The sequence below is a fragment of the Enhydra lutris genome, unplaced genomic scaffold (genome assembly GCF_002288905.1).
Source record: "Enhydra lutris kenyoni isolate GAN:26980312 unplaced genomic scaffold, ASM228890v2 scaffoldscaffold2, whole genome shotgun sequence".
Taxonomy (NCBI): domain Eukaryota; kingdom Metazoa; phylum Chordata; class Mammalia; order Carnivora; family Mustelidae; genus Enhydra; species Enhydra lutris.
The window spans coordinates 6736629-6755671 of NW_019154086.1; the positions used below are offsets into that span (position 1 = coordinate 6736629).

The window sequence follows — 19043 nt, forward strand, 5'->3', positions numbered from 1 at the left end:
AATGGGCAAAAGTCTCCTCAAAGAGATTCATTAGAATCATTTACCACCTCTCTGCACTTCTAAGCTACATTAACCCTCATTTAACTTGTAAATTTAAGTTATAGGATATTCTTTGGAGAAATGCTGCTGTCACCAAATTTCACTGTTTAGCCTTTAATTTCCATCTAACTTATTTGTAACAGGGAACTAACACTTAAAAAGGGACAAATGAAAACAGGCATTAATCCCGGTGTTCCAGTTTCATTAAACGGCCTCTAAACCAAATCTCTGATTTACAGCAGGGATCCAGACTAAATAAGCAGTGGACCATGGTTAATAGAAAACTATGACCAGGAGCTCCTGGGTGGCTCAGTGGGTTAAAGCCTCTGCCTACAGCTCAGGTCATGATCTCAGGGTCCTGGGATCAAGCCCCACATCGGGCTCTCTGCTCGGCAGGGAGCCTGCTTCCTCCTCTCTTTCTCTCTGCCTACTTCTGACCTCTCTTTCAAATAAATAAATAAAATCTTAAAAAAAAAAAAAAGAAATCTTATAAAAAAAAAAAAAAACTATGACCAGTGAACACAAATAAATGTCATTTATTGTATAATTTCTTGGAAGTTATAAATACTTCCCTCTGACATTATTTATAAATCTACTCCAAAAGATAAAACATTTTCTTAGACAACTCTAAAAATCAAGAAATAAAACCAACTCAGAGTGCCAAGAAAAGTATCAGCTTATTCCATTTAATTCTTTCCTGTTCTGATTATTAAAAGAGGAGGAGGTGGCTATATGTTTATTTCCAATCCCCTTCTCCTCAGATATTTACCTCTTAATGGGGGTGGGTGGAACCCTTTGATATTTGACTAATGTACATGCCTTTCTACCAACAGGAGATGATTTATCCAACCCTGTAAAAATACCAAGCAATAGGTTATAAAACTTTCTAATGAGTCTCTAAATACTCTTGTTTATTTTTTTTAAGTTTTACAAGGAATAACAATTTGAATGTTTCTGGCACAAAAAATGTGTTCGCTTAGGGGTAACCTGGGTGGCTTAGTCGGTTGAGTGTTTGACTCTTGATTTTGGCTCAAGTCATGATCTCAGGGTTCCATGGGATCAAGCCCCTCAGTGGGCTCCGTGCTCAGTGGGGAGCCTGCTTGAGGATTCTCTCTCCCTCACCCTCCACCCCTTCTCCTGCTCACGTGTTCTCTCTCTAAAATAAATAAATCTAAATAAAAAAGTGTTAGGTTAATACCAGCTGTCAAGTATTCTAAGCCCTGTTAAAAATATGTTAAAACTACAATTTAGTAAATCTTCAATTATGTTTCCCTTGAATTCACATGTTGCCTGTTGATCAATTATTTTAAAATTGAATCGCAGGTTAATTTCTTCTATTGCTCACCAGTGCCAATGAAGATGGTTATTTGCTACTATAAATTTAATAAAGGAGTAAACAAATAATCCAAGAAAATAATTACATTATATTATATAGCATATGGGAACAACATTTGTGGAGAAAATACAGTAGACTGATAAGTACTTCAATTGAAATTTATTTCTCCAATGTAGTTTGTCTGAAATCAAACTAGAGAATCAGACAGACTTGCAAGATCTAGTTATGGGTCTAAACATTTCAGATTGAGCTGTTATAAACCTGAGGCGAGGAGAAGAGATAAGGAAAGAAGGAAACTTGAGTCATTCTTCCCATTCATAAGGAATAAAAGTAGTTATTCCAAAGGAGAGTAGGCTTTCTGGGGGAATAACTCCCTATCATGTCTGTGTACACATGCTATTGGGAGGCAACTAATATGACAGAGTTATTGTTTATATATACTGACCACTTATGCAAAACAGAAATGAGGTAGGGAGCAACAAGAAGACAGGCCTCATCCACCAAAGCCACAGTTTTGAGGGTAACTGTTGCATTTTGTTGGGCTGGAGTCAGAAACTGAACAAGTGAAAAATTATCACAAGTCTTGGAAAAGAAGGAAACAAAAAGCTGATTGGACTGAAAGATCATGTTACAGAGGCAGTGAGAAGGTTCAAGTGCACTCAGTGCCTCCTGGTAGTAGCGAGCAACAAGTGGGAGCTGACAGGCAACCTCAGCTTGATTTTGGAGTCACTGGGGCGGGCCCTTACTTCTCTTCTCCACGCACTGCTTGAAACTTAATGACCAGGGCTGGGAGAGTTTTCAAAGGAAATTAAGTGGACAAAGGAGAACTTTCTTTTCTTTCTTTTTTAAAAGTTTATTTATTTATTAGAGAGAGAACACGAGCAGGGTGGAGAGGAACAGAGGGAGAGGGAGAAGCATCCCCACGGAGCAGGAGCCCAATGTGGGGCTTGATCCCAAGACCCTGAAATCGTGACCGGAGCCAAAGGCAGATGCTTAACTTACTGAGCCACCCCGGTGCCCCAAAGTAGAACTTTGTTTATTTAAATTTTATTTAATAAAAGCTATCAAATACAAACCTAGTATTTTCATTTTAAATTTTCTTGTAATTAAAAATGGAATGGCTCACACATGGTAAGAAATCTTAATTGGCACAGCCAATATGGTATGGAGGTATTTTAAAAATCGGTCTTACCAGGTTTCAATAAAGCCAAAATGCTAAAAATAGAACAGGCTGGAGGCAGGAAAACTGGGGGTGATGACGGTCCTGCACAAACCAAGTTCAAATACTGGCCTCCCTTCTCTGTTCTGCAAATAGTTCCTTCAGTTGTAAAAGAGGGAACAAATCACCCTCGTAAAATAGTGAAGATTAGGGTAAACACATCTACAGCGTATGTTTGATAAATTTCATTGTCTCTTTCCTTCTTGTGTTACCAATCCATTAGATCTTTTTACGGTGTCTTAGTAACAAAAATAAGAGACACAGACAGCTAGGAGAAAATTTAAGAAATCCCAAATAGTTCTCATTAGAGAACTATTACTTCATATGATTCAAGAATCACTGCTTCTTTACTAGGAAGTATCAAAGATTTCCAAAAGGATCTGACCAGCAATCTTACTGGAGTTTCCTCCACAATGAAAAGATTTAGTCATCTCTTTTTCCTTCCAGAATGGGAAAGCCTCAGATAGCTTCAGAAATAAAGCTGCCTTTGACATGGAGGTCCAATTTGAAGAGAATTCCCCCTTTCTAGGTGCTCTGAGAGAAGGTAAGAAGTCAGTGAAAGAGAATACTGTCTTTCTTCACTGTCTGAGGTATGTGGAATTGGGTACAGGCCAACCAGTGCAGTATAAATGGCTTCAACATTCAACACCTACTTAGGAACATATTCTCAGCCAAACGTGGAATAAAAAAGAACTTCCTAAAACATGATAAAAACGTTACACACACAAAGTCTGTGATTAACATCATACTTGATGAAAAATTTGACATCTTCTCCCTAAGATCAGTAACAAGGCAAAGAGGTTTCTTCTCACCATTCCTATTCAACACTATAGGTCAATGAGATAAGGCAAGAAATAAAAGGCGATAAGGCAAGAAATAAAAGGCGTAAGATTGAAAAGAAGAAAGAAAAGTCTTTATTTGCATACGATATGACTGTCTATGTAGAAAATACCGAAGAACCTATTAAAAAAAATACTAGTACTAACAAGTAAGCTTTTTAAGGTCACTGGTCCCTGGATACAAGGTCAATATACCAAAATAAGTTGCATTTCTATATTCCAACAACAAATAATTAGAAGGCAAAATATAAAACAATAAAATATATAATACACCAAAGGTCATTACATACTTAGAAATAAATCTTAGAAATAAAACACGTAAGATTTACATGCCCCAAACTATAAAACACTGGTGAAATAAATTAAAAAAGACTGAAATAAATTGATAGACATACCATGTTGATGGACTGGAAGACTCAATATTGTTAAAATATAAACTCTCCCCAAATCGATCAATCAATAGATCTAACACAATCCCAATAAAATCCCAGCATGACTTTTTGGTAGAAATTGACAAGCTGATTTTAAATTTTACAGGAAAAGCAAAGGAATTAGAATAGTCAAATGTTAGTAAGAATAAAGTTGGAGGACTCATACTACCTGATATTCACATTTACTAAAAAACCACAGTATTGGAGAAAGGATAAATATAAAGACCACTGGAAGAATATAAAATCAAGAAATAGACCTAAACATACATAGTCAATGGATTTTTGACTAAGATACAAAGGCAGTTCAATGGATAACCACATGCAAAAGAATAAACTCCAATCTTTATCCTGTAGCCTAATAAAAATGAACTCAAAATGGATCTGTGGTTGCCAGGGATTAAGAGTAGGGGAAAGGCTGACTACAAAGAGATACAGGAGACACCCAAGAGTAGGTAATAATACTATAGCTTGATTGTAAAGGTGACTGTCAAAACTCATGGAACGTAAATTTTACGCTTGAAAATTATGTATGAAAATATGTAATTACATGGATAAAACACAATTTTATTTTTTTTAAAAAAGGAAAAAGGTCTATATTAGCTGCTTGGGACTATCTAGAAAGATAAATTTAATTGGTAATATCCAAACAATTACATAATACAATCACAAATTCGTTTATGAATAGGATACAACTGAAAGAGAAAAAAAAAAACAACAAAAACTAAAATGCCCCAAGATGTGACTTAAGAATTTGCATAAGAATCTGCATTCAGCTTGGAAACATGCTGGAAATCACAAGGCCTATCTTTCCTTCCCTAAATGCAAACAAGGAAGCATTCTGGATGACTAGTTAATAAAATTTTCAATCTGGAAACCACACTCAACATCTTTACATGTAAAGTCCTGTAAATCTCTAAATTCAACAATGAATTCTCTTATTCCCAAGTCTGTTCTTTGTTTACTGCTTCCTATCTCAGTAAATGGTACTATCATCCATCAACTATTTAAGTAAGAATCTGGGTACTATTTCTGACTCCTCCCTTTGTCTTACCTGCTCCATCCAACACATTTATCATCAAGTCCTGATAACTTCTCTCTCAGTTAAATGCTGTGAAGCAGAAAAGAGCACGGAACTGGAAGTTGAACGTGATTGGATGAGAGGGTAAAAAGAGGGTGGTCTGAGATGCAGGTGGTGAGGAAAGCAGGGACCATATTAATTATTCTGATGTTTGTGCACATCTCAAACACATCTCAAATATGTAGTATTTTCCCCATCCCAACTTCTATCATTCTAACACAAGTTATCACTTCTTTCCTCTAAATTACATCAATATTCTTGGTCTCTCTACATCTGTTCTTGCTTCCATTTTCAATCCATTTTCTACACTGTAGTTAGAGTGCTCTAAGAATACTGCTCTGGAAAAAATTGCTATTCTGATCAGATATCATTCCTTCCTTAAAACCCCTTAAAATCCCTTTTTTTTTTTAAATAAGATTTTATTTGACAAGGAGAGACAGCAAGCATAAGCAAGGGGAGCTGCAGAGGAAGAGGGAGAAGCTGGCTCCCCACTGAGCAGGGAGCCCTACATGGGGCTTGATCTCAGGACCCTGTGGTCAGTCATGACCTGAGCTGAAGGCAGACACTTACCCGACTGAGCCACCCCGGCACACCATACCCTCCCCATTTCTCTGGTATAGTCATCAGAGTAATTAATATGATTCCTTTATACCACAGCAGCCTCACCTCATACCACTCACTCTCTCATATTCTTGATCTAGTCATGCTCAATGTTTAGCTTCACAGCAGAGATGCTATGTTAGTTCTACCTATATTGTTTCCTTGGCCTAGAGTATCCCTCATTCTAATTACCACTGCACCTAAATTTGTCTAGCTTACTTCCCTTTTTCCTTCAGGGCAGCTAACATGGCACTTTTGGGATGCCTTCTGTGATTTCCCATGTTGATTAAGTCCACTTATTACCTGCTCTTACAGCACAGTTCATCTGCAAATACTTGTGGCATAATAATAAAAGAATATATATATAATTTATATATATATATTTTGGTCTTTGTCCCCGGTTTATGGTACTTTGCTCTTTAAACTCTTGGAATCTCGGGAGTGATAAGAGTGCCTTCTGTATGCTAGTGAGATGACTGGTATCTCTGGTCTCCTAGATGGCTTCAGGTTGGAGGTTGGTGACTAGAGGGTGGGAACTTTCAGCTCTACCATCCCCTGTCCTGCCCCCCCTAATCCCCAACTTCTGGGAAGGGGAGAGAGGCTAGAGATTGAGTTTAATCACCAATGGCCAATGATTTAATCAATTATGCCTATGTAATGAGATCCCTACAGAAACCCCAAATGGCCAGGTTCAAGGAGATTTTGAGTTAGTGAACGTATTGAGGTATTGGGAAGGTAGCATGCTGGGAGAGGACATGGAAGCATCCTTCTCCCCTCCATACCTCGTCCTACACATTTTTTCCATTTGGCTGCTCCTGAGTTGGATCCTTTCATAAACAGGTAAATGTAAAGCATTTTCCTAAGTTCTAGGAGTTGCTCTAGTGAATTATCGAACTACAGGGGGGTTGATTATGGGAACTTCTGAGTCTGCAAAGTCAGACAGAAGGGTGGGTAACTGGGGCATTTCATTTGCAAGTGGTGTTTGAAGTGAGGGTAGTCTTGTGTGAATGAATCCTTAAACCTGTGGAATCTGATGCTAACTCCTGGTAATTAGCATTGGAAGTAAATTATTGGACACCCAGCTGATGTCCAGAGTATTGATAGAATCAGTGTATGACCTGGTGTTGAAAAAAATACCACATATTTGGTGTCATAAAGAAACTGAGAATACTAATTCAAAATCTGTTTGTAACTTCACTGGTTATATACTCTACAAGACAAAATGTCTTGTCATTGCTGGATCCCTGGCACTCAGCACAGTGCCTGGCATATTGTTCCATACACACTGGATGAAGAGAAATGAATGCCTACCAACAGAGTATAAAAATTCTGAACTGTTATTTGGGAGTAGTTAAAGCAGAGTTTTTTTTCTGGGTACTTCTAAAATAGCACTGAAAGCTGATGAAACAGAAAATCAACAGGTTCAACTTTTCACAAAGTGATGTTAAAGCCAACTACAGGGTAGAGGGCACAGAGGAAGGAGCAAGAAACAGCAAATGTGACACCCCTTCCCTCTCTCTGAAGAGGAAATAAATCGAGAACAGAATAATGATCAAGTCAAAGCAGCTAGCAACTGCTCCTCCTCCACACTGGGGTCCTCGTGTTGTCAAGTTCTGTTCTCCCAAAAGTTAGTATGCAGTGGAGTTCAACTGCACTACTGCTTGCTTAAGAAGAAGAAAAGAAAGGCTGTAAAATAAGCAGAAGTTTTATCTACTCCATTAGTCAGACTCCAAAAGCAATGCCTATTTCTCAAACGAACATGACTGTGTGACGTTCTTTGAAGACAGGTACCCAGCTGAGGAAACCATGTACAGAGCACATGTGTACTTACCTTGTCTGCTGGCCCCACTACCGAGTGACAGCTCCGCACTCTTCAGCACACAGCTACTATGAGGACTATAGCGTTTGGACTTGCTGACCTTGTACTTGGTCAAAGGCTCCTCAGCGGGCTCATGGGGGTAACATGCCCTCTGTTCAACTAGCTCTTATGCTTTTTAAGGGCAGAAAATGTCTTCTCTTGCTCCTAAGTCCCTGTTTTTCAGTGTGGGGCAAAGAAGAGAGGGTCTTCAAATACTGAACAGGGCTGAGCAGAAGATGACATGCACTGGATACCCATGAGGTAAAATCTGTGGAGACCTACAAGACAAATGGGGCCAGGCCTGCAAGACATCCGTAAGAAAAGACTAACTCCATCTTGTCATGAAAATAAGTCTTACCTGGGATGGGGCTGTCTTCCCCTTTTTAACTTCAGATGAGTTTTCATTTAATTTCCCTACTTTGTTACTTGAGCTGCATTTGTAGCAGGTCCATCTCGTCTGCCCCTCGGTCTCTATGGTGCATTCTTTGTTTTGTAGACAGAATGAGTGGTACAAATGGCCACAGCTGCAAAATGAAGGCAACCAATTTGCACTTTTCTCATCATAAAAGCCACAAACTTACGCTACGTTAGAGTGTATTTATAAGTGATAAATATTTGTAATAAGCTGGAACGCACGGACTGTGGTACAGTTAAGAAGAAAAGAAATTTACTTGTTGTTGTCCTCTCTTCTAAAATCTGGACTCACATATCTGTACACTTACATTGTGAGTAGCAACAGAATCACAGTACTCTGATTACAAACCACCTGGGAGAGGACTTGAACTTCTGTTCATTTCTCAAATCATGACATATTTTTAGATAGTATAAAAAATGCAATAGGGGGGGGCGCCTGGGTGGCTCAGTGGGTTAAGCTGCTGCCTTCGGCTCAGGTCATGATCTCAGAGTCCTGGGATTGAGCCCCGCATCGGGCTCTCTGCTCAGCGGGGAGCCTGCTTCCTCCTCTCTCTCTGCCTGCCTCTCTGCCTGCTTGTGATCTCTCTGTCAAATAAATAAATAAAAAATAAAATCTTAAAAAAAAAAAAAACGCAATAGGGGAAAATCATAATGATTCAAGTATCTTGATGACAACATGAGTGGTCTGCCTTATCAAATCCAAGGCAACAGTGGTGATTTGATTATTTACAAAAATGACAGTGCTACAGTAAATTCTTACACTATCTGTAAGAAGAAATTCCCTATTGATTACTAAATGAGCCTCCCAGAAGTGAGTTGAATAGAATTCTCAGTTATCTATACTGATTCCTCCTTATTTCTCCAACCTGAAATGTTGGACCACCTCAGAAGTCAATTCTTTTCTACAGTCTTTCTCTACTCTTTCTCTTCTATAGCTACGCTTTGCTTCTTTGGTGATTACTTTCAGTACCATGGCTTTAACACACTACCTACATGTGGATGGGATGTCTTACAGGCGTCTTAACACACATCAAACCAAATTCTTAATTTCCACTCTGCTCTATCCCTACTGCATGGTTCTCATCCAACCTTCCACATCTCAATAAAAAGCAACTAGGGAGATGAAGAGGATAAGAGAGCTGGGGAAAATCGGAGGGGGGATACAAACCATGAGACTGTGGACTCTGAGAGACAAACTGAAGGTTTTGCAGGGGGAGGGTGGGAGGTGGGTATTGAGGAGGGCACGTATTGCATGGAGCACTGAGTGTGGTGCATAAACAATGAATTGTGGAACATCGAAATAAAATAAAATCAAATTAAATAAAAAAATAAAATAAAAAGCAACTACATTCTTCCAGTTGCTCAGGCCACAAATGTGTTTTGTGTTTTTTTTGTTTTTTAAAAGATTATTTATTTATTTGACAGAGACACAGTGAGAGAGGGAACACAAGCACGGGGAGTGGGAGAGGGAGAAGCAGGCTTCTCACTGATCAGGGAGCCTGCTGTGGGACTCGATCCCAGGACCCTGGCATCATGACCTGAGTGGAAGGCAGACACTTAATGACTGAGCCACCCAGGTGCCCCTCAGGCCAAAAACTTTGGCATCATCCTTGACCATTCTCTTTCTTTCACACCTCATATCCAGTCTATAAAGAGTCTTATCAGCTCTACCTTCAAAATATATCCAAAATCCTACCACTTCTTATTTCATTAGTACCGCCTTGGGCCATCTCTCCCTTGGATTACTCCAATAACCTAACTGGTCTTCCTGCTTTCACCTCTGACCTTCTATAATTCATTCTCAACACAGTAAAGTGATCTTTAAGACATAGGCAAGATTATGTCAAACCTATCCTCAACCATCCAATGGCTTCTCATCTCAGAGTAGAACTTTAACTCTCTATAATGACCCAGATCCTGCATGATTTGGCCTGCTCTTCCTCTGAAGCCATCTCTTATCATCTTCACTTTCCTTCACTCAGCTCTGCCAACACAAGCCCACTTACTCACTGTTCCACAGATCATGGACTATGCTCCAGTCTCATGCTTTCTGCACTTGGTGATTCTCTGCCTGGGGCACCCTCTCCCTGATACTGCATAGCCACTTCCCTTAGGTCTTTATTCAAATGTCACTAAACTAGTGAGACTTTCCCTAATTACTCTTTGGATATTAGTAGTTCCCAACATTCCTTTACACCATATGTTATTTTATTCATGGTAATTATTACATTTTTATTAATTTTTTAATTGTCTGTTATTAAGTCACTGTATCAGTGATGCTTTTCCTGATCACCCTATATACCATATACTCCCCCACCAAACACTGTTCTCACTTAACAGGTCTTATTTTTTTCCACCATAGTCACTAGCAGGCATTTTACTTGTTTGTCCCTGCCACTGGACTATAAATTCAATGAGAACAGATCCTTTGTTCTATTCATGCTGTACCCTATCCCTTTGAACGGTGCTTGGCGTACAGTGTGAGCTCAATAAATATGTGTTGAGAATGGACTCTTTGTGTGATGAGAACTTCTTCCCTTTCCAACCATCAAATCTGCCAATTATCCTATGTCTATAATAATAGAAGCTATAACATTTATATAGTGCTTACTATATGTCAGCACGATGACACCTGTAATCTTCACAAAACCCTAAGGACAAGGTCATTATTATCTCAATTTACAGATGAGGAAACTAAGATGTAAAGAGATTAAATAACATGTCTGAAGTCTCATGGGTAGTAAGTGGTAGAATCAGGATTTGAACTCAAAAAGTTTGGGTCCAGCGTCCATCTTATATTGTCAGCACCCATATATTCCCCCAACCCCTATGCAGAATGTTAAGGTCTATGCCAGGAACTTTGCCTCGTTTTGTTCACTGCTAGAGTGATTGCTTGGGGCTGTGTATTCACGTGTATCCCTGCCTGGTAATACCATACAAGTCACACACCATACTGTATAACATTTCCTTTCTCTTGCTTACCTAAAGACAATGATTTCATCAGCCATTTCTTGGCGTCTCTTGTACTGCTGCAAACATATAGAGCAGTAATCTTGCTTGGGATTCAGTCCTCTGGTGACTGAAGCTCTCAGGTTACACAATGACCAATGGAGATCTTGGTTTAGAAGGCTAGTAGTTGTTTCCAGCAGGGTCTATGAAAGACCAAAAGAACACACACACACACACAGACAAATGATTAAGTGAAAGAGAAAGAGAGGGTGAGGGAGGAATGGCACTGTTGAGTTTTCAACCACAAACAGTGAAGTTAGAATATACTATGAAGGCAAAACATTGATAAAACAAACACCAAATACTCCGAGACTGAAGTGGTTAACTTTGACGTGCAAGTAATGACAACTGCCTACATTAAGAGTCTCAAAATACTTATTAAAATGCTGTCATTAGTTTCTACTGAGAAATGTGTGCTCTGCCATTCTGTGGCTTAATTCACACTGATGGCTTTCAAATGACTAGATAAACCCAAACCTGTTTATTTATTATATTTCTATAATAAATTCCTTCTGAATGACTCAAAGTGTTAATGAACAACCAAAAAATGCTGTGTGGTTTTTTTTTTTTTTTTTAAATAGAAACTGCATCTGTGGCAATATTTCAAATAACCTTTCAATGAAAAAGCTAATGGCCATTACTCAGTTTTCATCTCCCTTGGGTAAAGAGATCACATTTTCCTGATCACTTACAAGTCATTTGAATCTACTTAAGACTGTGACATCTGTCAGTAAGTCACATAAAGACATTTTCATAGCTATCACATTAAGTCATTTTAAGGCTCTGTGTGCTTGTATTGTTTTCCTACTATCTAATTTTCAACATTCATATATATCACTTAAATGTGCAGTCCCAAAGGGGAGACATACTGCCCATCCTCTTTGCTCGTCCTTTAATTTTATCTGTAATGCAGAATTTTTAGGTCTAACGGTCTTACCATTGTAATTCTCTCCAATCAACCCCATCTTTTCTCCTCTTTGAAGAGTCTGCAAGAACTTCCTACCTTGCCCTCAGCTTCCCTTCTGCCAACACAGAGTCCATGCCTGCAGGGCTGTCTGTTCCCCTGGGCACACTGAGCAAAGCCGCAGTTCTTAAACAACCCAAGAAAAGTCCTGTCACCCCCAATTTTTCTTCTCTTGGGTTACTGAAAAAGCAGATATTGTATCTAACATGCCCAAATGATGCTTTTCCTTGGTGGCTTCATGAGTCACTTTGATCTATACTAAGGAAAAAAATCTGTATACCATGCTGGTTCCTACAGAGAATTAATGCTACAGACAGTTCTGAGTTAAAGGAAAACCAATGACCATTTTTGGTTAGTGGTAATTATCTGCTTCAGAATGTTTAATAAAAGACAAGGAATTTTTTTCCTTCATTTTTCTATACTCAGGCTGACTTTTTTCATGGGTTACATTTTTGCATTAAATTATTTTTCCAGAAAGTTTCTCACACTTTCCATTTGGGGGAAAACAAACAAACAAACAAACAAACAAAAACCTGTTCCATTGCCAATGAGTCAAACGAATAAAATGAATCTAAGTCTGATGCATTTCCACATTCTAGAATATCTATGTGTGTATGTGTATGTGCGTGTGTGTGTGTATTAATTAAGGCCAACGGATTTAAAAATTTTTTAAAAAGCATACACTTCAAGCTACCAAACTTCCATTAAATAGACAGGAATTTTTAAAGAAAAAGTATAGCTGCCAAGAAAAGGAAATAGCTTCTTTTACCTTAGGACAGTCTTAGAAACAGAAAATAGCTTACTTGTTCATAGTTAAAGGTATCCAACATTCCCAGAATAAGTCCCTGGATTTCTCCAAGTTTTCCTTTTCCATAAACTGGATCCTAATTACAAAAAAGTTGCAAAAATGTTTAATTCTGTTCTTGGTATTTTAATATTACTTTAATATATGTTATCTGAAAATGCTGAATACTCAAATACTTTTCTACACTCAGTAAGTATTTATTCTTCTATGAACTTTCACTAGAAATGCGTATCAGTTTCCCTCTGGCCATCACAAATATTTTGAAAAGATAAATAAAATTTAAGTGATACAAGCCCCTTACTTGACACTGTTTTTTGCAAGTCTCATTAAAGTTCACCGTGGTTTTCTTTTGGCAAGAAGCTTCCTCTCCTTCATATTAAACATCATCTGTCCCTCTCTGCAACCTTATTTATCTGCTACATTAAAACAATGTTCACCTGAATACCAGAACCTGTCCAACAAACCTTTCCCGCGACCCACATTTGGCCACCACCTGGCCCCAGTTTAGGAGACAAGACTTTCTGGATCCAAGGAGTAGCTTTCAGTTTTTCAAAGCTTTTTTAAGTTAAGTCCCTACTGATAAACAACAGATATGTAGATACCCAATCTCTCCTCCACTGCTTTTCCTCTGAAGTATGCCAAGTAACTTGTTTATTATGTACAATCTGTAAAACACTGAAGTATACAAAAACAAATAATAAACAGACACAAAAAAACTGAAATCCAGCCACACAGAGATAAATACTATTGATACTGTTTTCCAGCCTTGTTTCTGGGAAAGAAGAGAGAGGGTAAGAGACAGAGATGTATTTCCTAGTGTACAGAATAGGAGTATTTTACATACTTTCATGATCGTATATTGTGAGCAGTATCAGCAAGTATTTCATAACAACCACAGAGTATGAATAATGTGAAAATACCACGTGTCATTTTCTCTTGTTAGACATTTAAGTTTGCCTCCCCCTTCCCAAATCCCACTCATGATGGTTAAATGCTGGTAGTTGTAAATTTTGGTCTGAATCTCTGATACTTTAGAGGAGATGTCTAGAAAGGGAATTACAGATTCAAAGAAGGTTTTTATGGGTATTGATATATACTGCCAAATTGCTCCACCACAAAGTCGTATGATGCAACTTTTATCTCCATCAGCATATTTGTGTGCTCATTTTACTGTACCTTTGGCTAGGCTGAGAATTATAATTAAAACATTGCTAATAACTGAGTATGTCAAGTCTATTACTTTACTCTAATATGAGGTTATGTCTGACATAAATGACTCTCCCATGCCAAAAAGGGGAGCCCAACTCTACAGCAACGATGAACATAGCTGCTATTTATATGTGCCACATCATTACATTCCTTCCAGAACATTTATAAATGAAAAAATTCAAGCTCAGAGAGGCTAAATAAAATTCTCTAAGATCACAGAACTAGTAAGCAGATAAACTGGGATTTGAATCTAGGTACTTCAGAAACCTTTTTTTTTTTTTTTTTTTTTTTTTTTAAAGATGAGAGAGAGAGAAAGAACATGCAGTGAGGAGGGGGGAAGGGTGGGGAAGGGAGAAATCCATGCAGACTCTGTGCTGAGCCCCTGAACATGGGCCTCAATCCCATACCCCAAGCCAAGCCAAAATCAAGAGCTGGACCCCCAAAGGACTGCTACCCAGGCACACCAGAAACCATGTTTTTAATTAACATGTTATACTGGTCTTCCAAGTATAGATACCTAAACTAATAAACTAAATAATAAGCTAATGTTTGCTGGAAAATACAGGTAACATTTCTGGTTACTTCTTAGGGAGTGGTTGTTATTAAAATTTTGGTGCATTAGGGCACCTGGATGGCTCAGTTGGTTAAGCCTCTGCCTTCGGCTTAGGTCATGATCCTGGGATCCCTGGATCGAGCCTCATGTGGGGCTCCCTGCTCAGCGGGGAGTCTGCTCCTCCTTCCACCCCCTGCTGTTTATGCATGCTCTCTCTCTTTCTCTCTCTCAAATAAATAAAATCTTTAAAAAAAATCTCGGTGCCTTGAAAGTAATTGTGAGCTCAGATGTTAAGACAAGACTGTAAAGCAGGAACAACGTAGGAGAGAGTTTCAGAAATATGAGAAGAAATCTTGTCTTCCTGCTCTTACAGCACAGTCTGAGCATTTCCTTCTTTTTTCCTTCTAGATTCCAACGATGGCTCCCGGAAGACTGGCTGCATACAGTTTCTAACCAAAGCAGCCTGTAGTACTTTCAGGTGCTCTAAAGCAGCAAAAGCTTGTCTGCCATAGGTTCCTGGTCCCTGCTGCTGAGCTTATGCTTAAGGAATGAAAGGCACATTAAAACTATGTATTTGTGTACTAATTAACACGTTTACAAGTTTGGATTAAACTGTCACTGAAGCTTAATGGGGACATTTTCTGTTTCACAGGTAGAGATCGTGTAGCTAAGGTAAAGGTACCTGTCAAACACATGCAGACCACTTACTTACAAAGGCCTGACTGTAGATATCTCAGACTAATTTTTTATTAGAAAAACAACTTAGGCATATACTCATAATTTTTTATTTTTTGCATGAAAACAGATCCTTGTTAATGCTTCTGAATTTACACTCAATTATGCTTTAGGTCAAACTCTTAATAAATACATCTATTTCTCAAAGTATCAAGGGACAGCGTGACACCTTATTATAAGAAGCGTATTATAGTAGCTACTGTAAGATGTGCGTTCAATACACTAATACAGCTCTAGCACAGAAACGCTCTGTCATTTGTTTCTGACAAGGGTAGTTTGGAGAGTAAAATGTCTTTAAAAGGTTAAATTCTGGGAAAAGGAAGAAATCTTTATAGGTCATGTCTATATTTGCATCAGTACACTTCACTTTAATATGCATAATTTAAAGGCAAAATCATGAAAATTACCTCATGCTGGGACAACATATAAATTATAGAATGCAAAAGGGAGCTCAAGCCTTCTAGCACAGCATGTATGCAATCCAATAGCTTTTCAAATTATTTTCCAAAGATGTCCGTTAGATGCTTTGGCAATGAATAACTGCTGAGGTTTGTCTTCAACTTATTTGTAAGCCATAAAAGAGCACACATGGGTACTTCGCATAAACCTGGTTTCTAAAAAGCTTTTTAGAAAAAGATGTGACGGCCGCTTTTCCCCCGCTCCTGCTTTCTGTGGCCTACTGTAGCATGTATGTGGTTTGTTTTGTAATTAAAATCTTTCCTAATCAAGCATTACTTTAAAATATGAATAATGCCCTCCACAGGCTAGCATATAAATCACTTGTTTTCTTTAATTTCCTCAGTAAGACAGTCACAAACAGCTTCTCAGAAGCCAAGAATTACTTTTTGCCGTAGAGTAGAGCTCACTAAAAGCAAACTGGGAAGGCCGAATCTGTAAAACACAAATATGGACCCTTCAAAACACTCCCAACTAACTTACCATCTACTGCTCACGGAAGCAGCCTGCACAAGTCGGGTTCCAAGCATCAGTTGAATAAACATTTAGAGGTCAAGAAGCTCTTGGGGAAACCCCTATCATGAGAACATCTTCTCTGGAGAAACAGTATCTATCTGAGCAACTGCTCGTCTAAGAAACTGTCACTCCCTCTCTTCCGTCCAGGGGACTTGGTAAAGAGGGGTGGATCTGAAGTATGCCAGGGCTGATGCTGGGTACAGAAGGCCTCAACTTTGGAGCTGGAAGACCTAGGTTCAAGTTCCAGCTATGGCCACTTAATAACTGAGCAGACTAAGATAGCACTTTCCTCACGAGCAACATGGGGATCTCACTATTTCTCCAGCTTAATGTACACAGAGGTCAAAGGAGATAAAGAACACAGAAGTGCTTATGAACTACTGAGAACTACTGCTGAGGTGACTGAGCCAGCTAAAACCCAGCGAGTATACACTATGTGCTCTGCACGGTGCTGGAACACAGGAAATAATCTAGGCAATATTCTAGTGGAGAATGCTTGGCAATGGATTGAAAATTGGGTCTAATGAAAAAAAAGATGACAAGGGACAAGATTAAAAAAACAAACAAACAAACCAACAAAACAGAAAACCCCCAAACCTAAAAACATAAACACTCCTGGTTTGAGTACCTGATAACTTAGATGGAACAGATCAACTCCTTGAAAGACACACTACTGAAACTCACACATGTAGAAACATTTAACAAACGGGCCTGGTCTCTTAACCAAATTGAATCCTTAATAACATTTCAAAATAGAAGGCACCAGGCCCACATGGTTTCACTGGTGTATTCTACCAAATATTTAGGAAGAAATTATATCAATATCCTACAATCTGTTTTAGAAAATAGAAGCAGAGGGAACACCTAACTCATTTGATGAGGCCAGCATTACCCAGACAAAACCAGACAAAGACAATAAAAAAGCTGGCAAGTTACTTTGTGGATACAGACAATATGATTCTACAGTTTATATGGAAAGGCAAAAGACCCAAGGTAGCTAACACAACATTGAAGGAGGACAAAGTCAGAGGACTGACACTATCTGACTTTCATAATTACTATGAAGCTGCAATAATCAAGATAATGTGGTATTGACAAAAGACCAAACAAAGAGATCAATGGAGAACAGAGCACTTAGAAATAAACCCCCATAAATATAGCCAACTGAGCAAAGGCTATTCAATGAAGAAAAGGATAGTCTTTTCAACAAATGGTGCTGGAAAAACTAGACATCCACATGTAGAAAAATGACTCTAGACATTGACCTTACATCTTTCATAAAAATGAACTCAAAATGGATCACAGACCTAAAATGTAAAATGCAGGACTATAAAACTTCTAGAACATGGGAAAAAAATTTAGGTGAACTTGGGTTTGATGATGAGTTTTTAGATACAACACTAAATACACAATCCATGAAAAAAAAATCCCTGAAAAGTTGGACCTCGTTAAAATTTAAAAACCTTCTGCTTAATGAAAAGACACTGTTGAGAGAATGAAAAGAAAAGCCACCAACTGGGAAAATACACGCAAAACATATCTGACAAAAAACTTCTATAAAAAAATATACAAAGAACTCTTAAAACTCAATAGTTAAAAAACATGACCCAACTAATGGGGATACACAGATGGCAAGTAAGCACATAAAAAGGTGTTCCAAGTCATTGTTCATTACAGAACAGCATATTAAAATAATAAGACCACTACATACCTATTAGAATGGTTAAAATCCAAAACAATGGATTTACGGACACTTGCTTTATAGCCCAGAGTATGGCCTATCTTAGTAAACATTCTATGTACAACCTGAGAAGAATGTGACTTCTGCCGTTAGAATTAATATGTAAATGTCAACTAGGTCAAAGTGGTTAAAACTGTTTGACAGAAAAGTGTTATCATCTTTATTTTTGTTCCTCTTTTTTTCCTCTGGTGCTGTTAAGCTTTTCTGTTAACCTGATTTTGAACAATTATGATGGGTCTTGTATTTTCGCTCATACTGCTCAGGTTTGGGATTATCGATCTATGTGCTAATAGTTCTCAATAAATCTGAAAAATATTCAGCCAGTTTTTCTTCAAGTATTTTTTTCTGACTCCCTGTTTTCAGGATTCCAAGGACACATATTCTGGGCTGCTTGAAATTGTCCCAGAGTTCACGGACTCATTTTTTTTTTTCAATTCACCTTTCTCTGTTTCATTTTGGATAGTCTGTATTGCTAGGTTTTCAAATTCACTTATCTTTTCTTCTGTTTTGGTGTCCTTGTCCGCTAATTTTAATATCCAATGTCATATGTGGGTTTCATTTTCCAGCTTCTCTGAATACACTGTAATTTTTTTATTCGATGTAATATACCATAAATTTTACAATGTTAGGTCCTGGATATTTTTGTATTCCTTAAAGTATTTTTAATCTTTGTTCTGGGAGGCAGTTAAATTACTTGGTAAGTTTGATCCTTTCAGGTCTTGCTATTAAGATTTGCTAGCATGAGTGGAGTTATGTATCTAGGGCTGCTTCCCACTATTGAGTACTTCTGAGTCTCTACCCCATGTTCTGTGCATTATGAGGTCTTCATTCTAGTCTTGCTATTGGCTCTGTGTACATGCAAGTATTATTGCCTCTGATCCTTTCAGGTGGTTTTTTCCTTGGCCTAGCTAGTTTCCTTATACCATGCACTTACACTTGAGATAGGGGCCTTCTGCACATCTCCAGAGTTCTGCTGCCTGGTACTTGCCTACAAACTCTGGCCACCTCAGTCTCTTGATTCTCAGCTCCATCTCCTCAAAGCAATGAATATGCTGGAAACTGGCTGGGATCCCCTCCGTGCACTATTGCCTAGGAAGTCTCTCAAGACATTAAGGTGGGACAAACACAGGGCTTACCTTGTCTGTTTCCAGTCTCTCAGTTATCAATGACCTTTATTGCCTGATACCCAGTTTTTTAAAAAACTGTTTCATATACTCTGTCCAATATTTTGGCTGCTTCAA

At 38.3% G+C, this 19043-nt stretch overlaps 1 protein-coding gene across 5 annotated transcripts in view; it reads right to left on the reverse strand.

The window, feature by feature from the left end:
- The window catches only part of LOC111147960 (VPS8, CORVET complex subunit), a 245202-nt gene that overhangs the window by 42518 nt on the left and 183641 nt on the right, over positions 1–19043 (reverse strand). For all 5 annotated transcript variants that reach the window (XM_022504289.1, XM_022504266.1, XM_022504272.1 and 2 more), the window contains 3 exons: positions 12591–12671; positions 10797–10966; positions 7759–7924 (listed from right to left, as the gene is read on the reverse strand). In XM_022504289.1, coding sequence (XP_022359997.1) covers positions 7759–7924; positions 10797–10966; positions 12591–12671 — 417 coding nt within the window. The remainder of the gene's footprint in view (positions 1–7758; positions 7925–10796; positions 10967–12590; positions 12672–19043) is intronic.